Source organism: Quercus suber, unplaced genomic scaffold, assembly GCF_002906115.3.
Source record: "Quercus suber isolate HL8 unplaced genomic scaffold, Cork oak 2.0 scaffold_406, whole genome shotgun sequence".
Taxonomy (NCBI): domain Eukaryota; kingdom Viridiplantae; phylum Streptophyta; class Magnoliopsida; order Fagales; family Fagaceae; genus Quercus; species Quercus suber.
The window spans coordinates 631249-644172 of record NW_027069857.1 but is presented as its reverse complement, the minus strand read 5'-3'; the positions used below and the strand labels follow the sequence as shown (position 1 = coordinate 644172).

The window sequence follows — 12924 nt, the reverse complement described above, 5'->3', positions numbered from 1 at the left end:
CCTCATGTTTACAACTTTTTTTACAAACATATTATTATGTTTGAACTTGGCTTATTTAATGATTTAGCTTAAACTCGGGTTTGAAATTGAATTATTTACTAAACAAACGAATATAATCAAGCCTTTTCTTCACTCAAGCTCGAGTTGTTCATGAACAAATACAGTCAAGCTTTTCCTGACCACCACTTGTCTATAGGCCAGGGCAGCTCCACCTTGCTTGAAAAGGATCTCCTCTATAGGCTGCTACCATTGTCCTCAAAGAACTGAAGAAGACAGGTTACCAAGTCTGTTGCATGAATAAAGGCAGTGTGTTCCGAGAGTGATTAACAACTTCCATGGTTTGGACCATTGATGTAGTAAATGATCGTCCTCAACCATTGTTAAAATTGGCTGGGATGGTTGCAAAGAAACGCCATTAATTTGAAGTTCTTGAATGTTTCCTTTTCACAAAAATGCCATTAATTGAATCTTTTGCAATTTTTTTTTAATAGATATAATTACAATATGCTACTAACTAAAATTTTACAAAATCACCATTAATCTAACGTTGCCTCATGACAGGTAGAGATGCTTATCATAACCTGATATGCCAAAGCAATATGTTGTTTATTGCATACTTGATCTAGGCAGTAGCGTGAGTTTTGACTAATTTTTTAGTTTAATTATTTATGTACAACTTTTTAAAGATTATTTTTTTAGGAATAATTACATTTGTATTAATTTTTAGAAAATAAATAAATCAATTGTAGAAAAAGGCTAATCCAAAGGCACAAAAATTTACTATTGTTATCATATGTGCTTTGCTCTGCAAATTTAACATACTCCACTAATTGTTCTATTAATTTAAAATTAAATATGATATATTTTTTAAACCCTATCTACTAAAGAGGCATCTTGATCTTCTTCTTTTTTGAGAGAGAGTTTTAACCTATGGTATCCGCTCCTGATGATAGTTTTTTATTATCAGACCAAAACATTAATTAGTTTTTGGTGTAAGCAGGGATTGAACTCCAGATCTTTTATACAATCATCAAAAACCTTACAAGTTAAGTTAATTGGAACCCACGTGGCATCTTGATTTGAGTATAATTATTTACCACTATTTTTTTTAATAAGAAACTTGTAACTTTTATTAAAACAAAGATAGTGTCGCTACCTATTATTGTTAAGTGCTAAGCTATTCTATTCTATTCATATGGTATCACTAAACAAATCAATAGTAATTGTTATTTCTTTACATGTTTCTCAATTTCTATTAAAACTTATTTCTATTTCCGTATAAATGTACCAACTAATTGTTTTTCTGGATTTGGATGATCTTATTTTCATGATACCTTAAAGAAACTGTATATTCCTTTAATAAAAATAAATAAATAAAGGAAAAAAAAAGTCCTAGTGAATGTAAACATAAACATGGATAGTCCATACTCCATGGAGAGGTACTCTGGTACAAATAACGTTGAATCAATTTTTACGGGATCCATGGAATTAAAATTGTAAAATAAACAGTTTTGACATTGGAGCGCATGCCTGACCTCTTGCAGCCACTTTTCTAACCCAAAAAAATTTTTTTAAATTTTTATATTTTACATAAAAATAATACATTAATACTATTAAAATTTTCTTAAAATAGTCCGTAAACTAATATATTAAAACACTTTTTATTTTTATTTTTTATAAACAATATATTAAAACACTTGTTAACCATGCCCGCAAAATCTTCATCTTAATAAAGACAAAACAATTAAGCCACTTAATCCTGTCCCTAATTTATCTCCTACAACCCCTCCACTAAATCCCATGCATCTCAGCCCTACACGTGGCAATTTCTCCAAACTTTTAGCTAGATGTAGACCCCACAGCATAACATCGTACCTAAAGTCAAGTCGTGTTTTCCCAGTTCCCATCTCTCTAAGACTATTCACAATTTTGTGTATGTCCAAGTAAGTCAACCCCACAACTTCTTTCTGAGTTCTCTGTCCAAAAACAAAGACAATCCACATTTTATGAATTTCTGATTGGTCTCCTCTGTTTCTCATTCTCATACAGAAACAGAGACTCTCTGTTTTGAAACAGAGAAAGAGAAGAAAAAATAAAAATGAAATCAGAGACATTGACGTTGGTGCTGGTGAATCTGGCTAGTATAATGGAGAGGGCAGACGAGTCATTGTTGCCAGGGGTGTACAAGGAGGTTGGTGAAGCTTTACACACAGACCCAACTGGGTTGGGCTCACTCACTCTGTTCCGATCCATAGTTCAGTCTTCTTGTTACCCACTTGCCGCTTACTTGGCTGTGCGTCACAACCGTGCCCGTGTCATTGCTCTCGGCGCTTTTCTCTGGGCCGCCGCCACCTTTCTCGTTGCCATCTCTTCCACCTTCTTCCAGGTCCATCTCTCTCTTGGTTAAAATTGGATGATATGGTTAAAAATGGGTGACATTTGTGTGTGTTTAAGGTTATAAATTTTGTGTTGTGTTCGCGTTAATATGTACAGATCTATATAGTCAGTATTAACACATGTTAAAAGAGTGAGTTGATTCAAGTTGAGGCAAAGAAAAAAGATTAACAGTTTTACAATAGAATGGAAGAAAAGAATATTTTCTATTTTGGGGGCTAAGGCTTGGTATTGGTTGTTGTTGTATGGGGTGTTTAGTGTATTCATTTTGCTTTGTGAAATAGGGTCTTTATTTTTAAATTTTTTATTTTTTTATTTCTAGTGTTGAATTTTCTAGAATGGGCAATATGAAAATGGGTTGTTACTCAAAACATGTAATTCTTATGATTTCAGCTCGGCCAAAAGGAAAGAATGAAAGAAATCTTTTGGTGCAATGAATTCTAGTATGGGTGTATTGATATTTTTCATTGTACTTCTATACATGCTCTATGTATTTACTATTTACCAGTCAATGTGATTTCTGGTCACTTTTCTGTGTTTCCCTTTGACCCGTTCATCAAACTTTTGAAGGATTTAGTTTAAACTTTAAAGTAGGTAAGAGGTTTAATTCATGACTGCTAAAATGTTATTTCACAATGACTTTAAAGATTAAAATTTTGATGGATGAAAGATTGATAATATAGCTTGTATAGTAGCTAATAATGACTACCAAAAAACTTAACAAAGAATGAGATAATTTGATGTTGTTTTCTTAGTATTTGGGTGCAAAAGCCTTGGTGTAAAGTTATTTGTGTCCACCAAAATCTCCCAAATGGTAACAAGAATGCAAAGACGTTAAGGATGAGTCTTTTTTTTTTTTTTTTTTTTTTTTTTTTGAGAATTATGATGAGTCCTTAAATATAGCATTACATTTTCAGAAAAGGCTGTTGTCCTTTCCAGGGCTAAAAGTTAGTATTGCCACAGCAATGAGATTCTCTTCATATGAATTTGGTCTGGCCATAACAATATCTGATCTGTATTAGACATCGCTCTCACAAAATAAATGCACATTTAATCATGAATGAAATAATAGTCATTCCAAGTGCTTTTCAATATTTTCAGACAAAGCCTTGTAGTTGGCTATAGTTTTGAACTAAATGGTGTATGAAAGAAAAATATGTACATGACATAAGAGCTAAACCATGTTGCAGAATGAACAGTTAGAATTTAGGACAAGACAAAAGAAAAACTATGACATATAAGTATATATATATATATATATACATACACAGTCAAGGAATTTGATTCTTTAATGAATGAGCTCCAAACTAAACCTTGGTGGAGGAAATGAAATTCTTCCTGTTTATTCTTTTTGATGCATTTTCTGTTAATTCTGTTCCCAAAAAGAATATGCTGACACTAGAACCTCAGTTTCCTTTTACTTGCATGGTAAATATGAACATTTAGTTGCCTGGTTTAATAAAACAGGTGGCAGTTTCAAGAGGTTTAAACGGGATTGGACTTGCAATAGTGACACCCGCCATTCAGTCCCTCGTAGCTGACTCAACTGATGATAGCAACCGTGGTATGGCTTTTGGATGGCTACAACTAACAGGAAACCTTGGTTCTATAATTGGTGGGCTATCTTCTGTATTAATAGCCTCAACATCATTCATGGGCATCCCTGGTTGGAGAATTGCCTTCGTTTTGGTTGGACTAGTAAGTGTCATAGTAGGAACTTTGGTCCACCTATTTGCAAATGATCCAAACTTTTCTGAGACTGATAGAGCTAAAGGTGGAATTCACCATAAGCCCTTTTGGTTGGAAGTTAAAGACGTAATTAAAGAAGCAAAGTCTGTTATGAGAATCCCATCTTTCCAGATAATTGTGGCACAGGGTGTATCTGGATCATTCCCCTGGTCAGCATTGTCATTCACCACTATGTGGTTAGAACTTATTGGGTTCTCCCATAAAACAACAGCATTACTTTGGACGCTCTTTATAATTGCTGCTTCACTTGGGGGTCTGTTTGGAGGGAAAATGGGGGATTTGCTTGCAAAACGCTTACCCAATTCTGGGAGAATACTCCTTTCGCAGATAAGCTCAGGTTCTGCCATTCCTTTAGCTGCGATTTTACTGTTGGTATTGCCTGATGATCCATCCACAGGATTCATGCATGGGCTGGTTTTGTTTGTAATGGGATTGAGCATATCCTGGAATGCTCCAGCAACTAACAAGTACGTGTTCTTGATCCATTAGATCCTCTGTCCATATGTTTGAGAACTAACAGGGTATTTGGCTTTTCTGTTTTAGGGTTGGGTGGGGAAGAAATGGAAAAGCAAGAAAACCGTTGCTTCATCAGTTATCACAAGCACTGTAGTGCACATGACACATGCATTGTGTGCATCCACAATTTAATAAAACACCCTAGAAAATTTTTTAAACTAACATAAATACTATGGGTCTAAATGTCCATTAAGATGGATGGTCGGTACAATTGAGTTGAGAATGGATGAGGTTGCTTGATTGGACTTGTTAGTGCAGGTGGTTGCTGTAGTGCAGCCTCAGCACTACAGGTTAATTTAGAGTGACCCTTGTTGTTAAGAGTGTGATGTAATCAGTCTGGAATAGCACATATCAGTCTTGCTCATATGGACATGGGAAATAGGAATGTTTCCGACATTTAGGTTAGGAAGGCCCTGATGTTGAAACAAACATTGCAGTCACTCCACTCGGTGATATCAATTTTTAAAAATCCCATTATATATTTTAAAATTTTCTCAACTCTTTGGGTGTGTTGGCAGACTGTCAACTGCCAGACCTGTGTTTTAACGGAGAATATTTGATGGTGAAGAGTTAGTATTGTCTAATAATGAAAATTGTTGTAGGAAAGTGTAATGTACACGAGGGGTCAAAGAATGATATGCAGAAGCATGCTAACTTAAGGAGGCGACTTTAGGAAAACCTGAATGGTGCTTCCACTTCTGGATTCCTAGCCGTACTAGGTAGCATGTTGGATCTCAAAATATTTAGGGCAGTGCACTGCATCAGTGTTAGTCTTTTGGTGGTGGTAGTATAATTAAACCAGTGAGTATAGCAGTACATGCAGTAGAAAAGGCAGTTGCAGTTGAGTTATTATCACAGATTTTTATTTCTTAAAAACAAGCCATGTAGAGGTTCAAGATCTGTGCAATGTGCAAAAAAGTGAACTTATTTGCTAATTTATTCATATATGCATCTATATTTTCATTGTATTGTACTCATTTTGTGAAGAACGGGGGGTGGGGGATGGGGATGGAGTTCGTGTTAGTCATGAAATATAGCAACCAATCCAATCCTCAACTCTATTGCTCTACTTCTTTTTCCTACACAGACATTTCTTTTTTAATACCAAAACAGTTGTATACATGAAAAAATTCTAGGCATGATGAGTCAAGCTAAAACTTACTCTTCACTGCACTTCTTTGCATGGCCAAGAAGTCCCCAAGTTATGGTTGGAGTCATCCTAGAAGAACTTTGAACTCTCTAGGAAAGACCTGATAGAGATAGAGATTCATTCCTCCACATATGTGCTGCTACTATGTCAAAGTCCACAATGTCATATTAGAGTGACAGGCCAAGACTATTGAAGTTTTAAAATGAGCTGATGAAATTAAATATGCATACCTCTAGATTTCTAGTATTCTTTGATATATAAACAGTGTACACAGTCCCATATTTGCAGAGATAGTCCCTGAGAAGTCGCGCACGAGCATCTATGCATTGGATCGATCTTTTGAGTCCATACTAGCGTCATTTGCTCCCCCTGTAGTTGGAATTTTGGCTCAGCACGTTTACGGTTATAAACCTGTTCCAAAGGGATCATCAGACGCTGTAGAGATAGAAACTGATAGAGAGAATGCTGCATCATTGGCCAAGGCACTCTATACAGCAATTGGCCTTCCAATGGCAATTTGTTGCTCCATCTACTCCTTCCTCTATTGCACATATCCAAGAGACAGGGAGCGGGCAAGAATGCAGGAATTAATAGAATCTGAAATGCAACAACTAGAGGAAGATAATTCTCCTTCAAGAGAAGAGTTCGCTGAAGTTCATGTTTCAGAAACAAAAGAGCTGAATGCCAAGGAAAGAAGTGAAGTCAGCATTAATTTTGGAGGGGAGGAGAATCTTGATTTGGACAACAACGATGAGAAGTCATTGCTTTCCCATCAGCAAATGTTCTTAAATCCAGGACAATAATGAACCTGCCAAGCAGAAGCTAAATTATGAGGTCCTGTCTAGTTCATAATCAACTCAAAATGATGAAAATGCTTCATCAATACACTTTGTCCAGAACGGTTAGCACCTTATGAGATCCCTTCAAATTCATAACCAACAGTTGTTTGCATTCCAAGTCACTCTGAATTATAGTCTTGTTTCAGAAATCAACTGGTTGGTTTATTCCAAGATATGAGAAAAAATTAAAAATGTTAATTCTTGTTAGAAAACACTTGTTAAATCTTTTATGATCTCAATCTTTTAATTAACAGGTATTATAATAATTATCCATGTTATTAATAACATGGAAATTATTTTTATTCATATTCATGAATACATTGAAATTGCAAGGTTTGACAGGGATTTTAGTCAACTGTGATATAAGATGTGAGGGTTTAGCTCTGGTATGGCTTTATGTAAAAGGGTTGTGATATAAGGCTTTATGTCAGAATTTTTGTCAACTACTTAGATTTATGTCAGTATTTTGTCAACTTTATAAGCTTTAGGATCAGTTGTATACAATTTCTCCAATTTATTCAATTCTTTATTAAATGGAACTCACATTATTTTAACCTTAACAAACACCACTAGGTGCTTGTTAACATTTGCCTAAGTAAAATGATATCGCCATCTTTGTTCGGTCAAATGGCCAAACAAAAAATTAACTAGCGATTACTGACTACTTACTCTATCATCTACTGAAAAGGCTCTATCAATTACTAGTACGCCAAACTCAAAATGTGTTTATTTTCAAAGATGATTTCAGTTGTAAATTCAACTTGTTCATTTCTACTTTGGCATACACGTATAATTTACAGCTTTAGATTCACCTTAGGCCTTAGCCTTCATGTGTTCGGAATCCAAACTAATCTTTGTAAATTAAATTGAAATAGAATGCTTCTTCTTCTTTTTCTTCTTCTTCTTCTTTTTTTATTTTTTTATTTGAATAAAATTAGAATGCATTTATATTCCCAACAAAGAACACCAGCACATCAAATAAGCTCTTATTAATCTATTCTTTTTCAATTTTCTGAAGACCCTTTTAATCAAATCCTAAGAATTTCCCTATGTTGTTCACAAACGTCAAAGACATTCCATTTCAAATTAGTATATTCGAAATAAATGAACTGAATTGTAAATCCAATTAAATTCATTGCATTTGAGAATTGAATTTCAAACTTGAATATTAATCCATTTCATCACAGTGAACTTAATTGAATTCCAAATCAATTTCTCTTTAAGAAAAAAACCTAAATCAATTCAATCACAAATTGATTCTATAAGAACTAGCATTAGACCCTCAATCTACTAAAAATGGATAATGGCCCAACAAGCCCAAAACAATATATTTGTTAGAGAGTAGATTTTATAGGTGAAAGACTCAGCAAATCAAGTATAGGCCACAATAGGTTAGATTCGTGCTAGGAAGATAAGAAAACACAATTTGAAAAGAATAACACTCCTCGGTCAAGTTTGAGGATAAAGTGTTCTTATATTCACTCAAGTTTATCTAAGTACAAGGTGTTCTTTCTTTTCTTCTTTCCTTCTCAGATTACATGCCTCTTTTTTATGGGAGCCTTTCCTTTATATAATCCTTCCATCTTTCATCCCAACCTTCCACTTGTTGACCTTATAGATGATCTCTTAGATGTTTGTCCCATCCAAAATCTCCTAGAAGCTTTATGAATAGTTGTAAACTAAGATATCACTATTCAGGTGTCATTTCCACATAAATGTAGCCAGTTAGTTAGATGTAAAGCATTTTTTAATGTGGTAGTAACAGCATTTTTCCCAGATATTTCTTCCTTTGTTGTTGGCTACCTTCTTTGAAGCTTTTCCTCAAAAGACTGATTACCTTTTGTACAGCATTCTCGAAGTGGCTGGGTTCCAACCTTCTGTAATGCTTTCTTGAGGAAGCTTGGCTCCTCAGGACCTACCATCAGTTCGTTATTATCTTTCCTTGTTCTCAGCTCGTTGATCCCAAAACTTAATAGACCTTAAGACCATCCTCGGGTTTCTATGTGTCCTCGAGCACGGCCCACAACCCACGACCCAACTCACTTTCTTGGCCTACTTATCCTCACAGATTCCAATTGTATTGTTAATCTCCTAAGCCTCATATCCTGACATAGCTTCACAAAACAATACTCTCTTTTGAAATGCTTATATATCGTAGTAGTTGTTGTTGTTTTTTTATGGAACATAGTTGTTGACCTGTTATTTTAATGCTTCACAAAGAAGCTTACGCTTTGGAAAAAATAAATATTATGTTTGTTAGGTCGTTGGTAAATGTTAGTAGTGTGTGGTGTGTGTGTGGTGCTGCATGCATATGGAGCTGATGATGGGTGCATGTGGTGCTGATGAGGTATGCGTGTGGTGTTGTATGCGTATGATGCTGATGAGGTGTGCGTGTAGTGCTGATGAGGTGTGCTGTGTCAGTGATGCTAGGAGTATATAATGTAGCTGTCATAGATGGTGTTATAATTGCCTAGCTGGCATTGTATACCTATACTATAGTGTATATATACTAGTATTGGAAGTGTATCTACATTAGCACTGTATTGTCTCAGAGTTAGTTAATGGAGTGAGTTAGTTAGGATGAGTAGTATTGGATTGGCTAGCTGGCAAGGTAGTCATACAGCCGGCTTGAGAAGGCAGTTAGGAAGTTAGTCACTGATGTGCTATTCAGGGTATTAAACTGGGAGAGTGGCTGTACAAAGGATAAGAAAAGATTGTTGTTTTCTTTACCCTTTCTGTTCTCTCTATCTCTCATTTCCTTCTTTCTCTGCTCTAGGAGGTCTGGCTTTCCTCGAATTCAGCTACCCAAAACTCCTGAATTCCTAGCAGTAAATCTGCAAGTCTATGTCATCAATTGGCCCCATGTTTGCTGTAATGAAATGCCACTCATGCATATATCTTATTATTATGGAGCTGTATGTAGTCATTAAATTAATACTTGAGCAACAACACAAACATCGGGGTGGTGGCGCAGTTGGCTAGCGCGTAGGTCTCATAGCTTCTGAGTTATCCTGAGGTCGAGAGTTCGAGCCTCTCTCACCCCAATCCCTTTTTTCTTTGTCTTATTTTTTTTATCCCAGAAATCTTTTTTTTTTTTAGCATAGACTGAAAAAGTCCTAAGGTCAAACTTCCATGGAATACGCTATTTAAAAAAAATCCAGAGGATTTGAATAGTAGGAGCAAATCAGCATCCATCAATTTAGTATTATTTTTCTATTTGAGACGAGATAGCAATTTAATATTAGTCTCACAAGAGGCAGGAACTTTCTTCATTTATCATTGATGTGTACCCTGCTTTGAGTCTGGAGTGAGTCTGGTCGGTGCTGCTCTGGATGCTCATTTTATTCATGACCTTTCCTTCCTTCCTTCCTACCTTTGGGAGAATCAAAAAATTAGTTTCTGCTTTAAAATATGTGCTAATTGTGCCTCTATTCTAAGGGACATTTTAAATAATAATAATAATAAATGCCTCTAAGAAATTACGACTATGGTGCGTTTCAAAATAATTTAGACCACTGTTATATTTCTTACTGTAGGAGATTGTTTGGTTTGTCAACGTATGAAAACTGCACCTTGTAATTTTTAAAGCTGTGGCCAAAATTAGTTGATCTAGTAGTAAATATAGGAAATGTGTGAGGGGGTGAAGAGTGACGCCATAATCTTTCTAAAAGGAGAAAGAGATTCATCAATCTAGTTACAACAGCCAAGAGATTGCCTTGTAATTTAGTTCAATTAGCACTACTCGAAATCTTTAACTTTGATATCTAATGTTCAAATCTCATCTTCCTCAACTATCAATTTATAATAAAAATTATATACCCCCAACACACACACACAAAAATTATATACAGAATATTTGCTTTTAAACAAAGAGATGAAGAAATGTGATCTTTTCCTTCGTGGCCTTCGCTCCTTTTTATTTTGCTTTATGTGCTTTCCAGACGGGTCACTTGCAAAGCAAAAATGTTCATAATTTCAGTGGCAAAGATCGACTTAGGAGTGGAAGCGCAATAAAAAAGAACTAAACTCGTTGTTACCAACGAAATGTGACCAAATATCAATATATTGTGGCCAGGGACATTGGTCCATAATGTGAGGTGAGTCCATTTCTGCATATTAAGAAGTCCTATGTAAAAATGAACAATTAAAAAAGAAAAAGATTGGTAATTGATTGTTCCTTTTAAAAATCAGTAGCAATCGTAGAATTGGATGCACACATGATTGTGTGTTTGGTTTATATTTTTGGAACCATGCTGGTCCTCAACCCATGTTTGATCACAAAATAAAATAAAATCCAACCCTATAATGGAACACAGACTACCTTTTTATTTTCTTTAATAAAGGTTTGTGTTCGTAGTTGTTTCCTATCATTTCCATTCAATCAGATAAGCCATTTGCCATTTTGTAGATCCTCTATTTTTTTTTTTTGGTTGAGATTCTTCTTTTTCCTTTACTTTTTATAATTGCTTTTAGATTTGCTGTCAAAGACTCAAAAGTGTGAACTAGACCCACATGATATATCCTATGAAAGAGTAATAATATGCATAAAGTTAGAATGCTCAAAATATGCTTGCTTTGCTTCAAGTAAGTCACCACATATCAGGATTAGACAGACAAGCATGGAAGTTGGTTTCACGGCATAAATGTGAGATCTCAGCTCACCAATCTTTGTGAAAGTCCTGCAATATTAAACATAAGAGAAACACATATAACGAGGAAAAAAATAATGTGTCCATGCCTCAATGGTAAGAAATTGAAAAATATATGAACATACAATGATAATCTGGCTAAGTAAAAAAAAAAAGTAAAAGGAGACTGTCAATTGTGCATACCCAACCATATTTTTCAAGTTCACTTTTCCCCTATATATCATATGATATATGTCTCTGTGTGTATATATGCGCGTATACATGAATGAGAAAGGGAGATAAATACTTCACAATAAGAGTAATTTTGTCTATACAACACTACTAGAATATTATTAGATTCATTTTTTAGGGCAATGTAGTATATTTCAACCTTAGTTAGAAAATTAAAGAATATTATTATAAAATTAAGGGTATTTTTTTTTTTTTTAACTTTCAATCTTAACTAATAATTTACTATTACACAGTGTAATAGCCTTGGATTTAGGTCTACAACCCAAAATGGTGGGCAGTACAATTTTAGCCACAGTTTTTTTTAATCCTTGCACAGTTGAACTCCAAATTAATTCCTTAAAGAATTCTAATAAAACAATAATAAATTTAGAAACAATTTTTTACATATATCTTCTTCAAAAAAATATATTAAATTAAACCAAGCGTCTACGAAATAAAAAATAGTGAGAACATTCTACAACGAAAATAAACAGATATTACATAAAGGAAGCTTTATACCATTGGACAAATATTACATAAAGGAAGTTTTATATCATTGGATAAAAAGTATACGACTTAGCTTCAGTGCACTCGAACCGACGGAGGAGGTCCAAAATTACAAGACGATGTATTAAAGTTAAAGTCGTAGGACGAAAAAGACAAAAAATTAAGGTGTCGGACTCGCTTAAAAGCCATGTGGCCTCCATTCAGATACTAATTACCGACGCTTTAGTGGCACTGGCGATCGAGTTGCTTTCATTTGGGTTATGGGAGCATTCAACCACGCAATCTTTGGCCCCACAAGGCCACAACTAATTAGAATATCACATTCTCATAAATTAGAATTATACAAAGTGGGCCCCCCACAGTACTCACGGTGGTGGATGTTATTGTAAAAAATCCATCAGAATCAGAACTAATCTATGATGTAATTATGTGAATTCTTTTGGTTTTTCGGATCGGTCATGAATCATCATGATGTGAATGAATTGTTGAACTCCATGTTGATCCTCACAAGTCTTCCAAAGGAAAAAAAATTCTAGGTGAGACGGGCTTATGTCTCACTGACATGTGGGACTTACACCCGTGGGTCCCACATGTCAGTGAGCCCAAACTTCCAAAGAGTGCAACGTGGAACCCTGAATGAATTAATGTGCCTTGGGCCCAACGAAAAATTGAGAGCTTTTACTATTATCTTTTCCTATGATGATGAGGGAAATTGAATGGATCGGTGCACCCAAGTCAACTAACTCAACTATAAAAAAATTTTAAAAAAAATTGCTTAGTTCCCGAAACAGTCCACTTTTTTTCTATTAATTCATGGGATAAAATAGTAAATCATTATTTTTACTATTCACAACTTTCCATATTATAAGTTATGGTAAAAATTGTGAACTTTTAATAATTTTAGCATTGT

At 34.8% G+C, this 12924-nt stretch overlaps 1 protein-coding gene and 1 non-coding gene across 2 annotated transcripts; both read left to right on the top strand.

The window, feature by feature from the left end:
• Positions 1-1890: 1890 nt before the first annotated feature.
• On the top strand, positions 1891-7109 carry LOC112026093 (uncharacterized). The gene is made up of 3 exons (XM_065761328.1): positions 1891-2386; positions 3862-4610; positions 6084-7109. Exons 1-3 carry the CDS (start codon positions 2099-2101, stop codon positions 6610-6612), a joined length of 1566 nt encoding a protein of 521 aa, XP_065617400.1. The 5' UTR covers positions 1891-2098; the 3' UTR covers positions 6613-7109.
• Positions 7110-9607: 2498 nt separating this feature from the next.
• TRNAM-CAU (transfer RNA methionine (anticodon CAU)) lies at positions 9608-9692 on the top strand. The gene is given in 2 exon segments: positions 9608-9645; positions 9657-9692. It is a non-coding gene; the product is annotated as a tRNA-Met (tRNA).
• The last annotated feature ends 3232 nt before the right edge of the window (positions 9693-12924 follow it).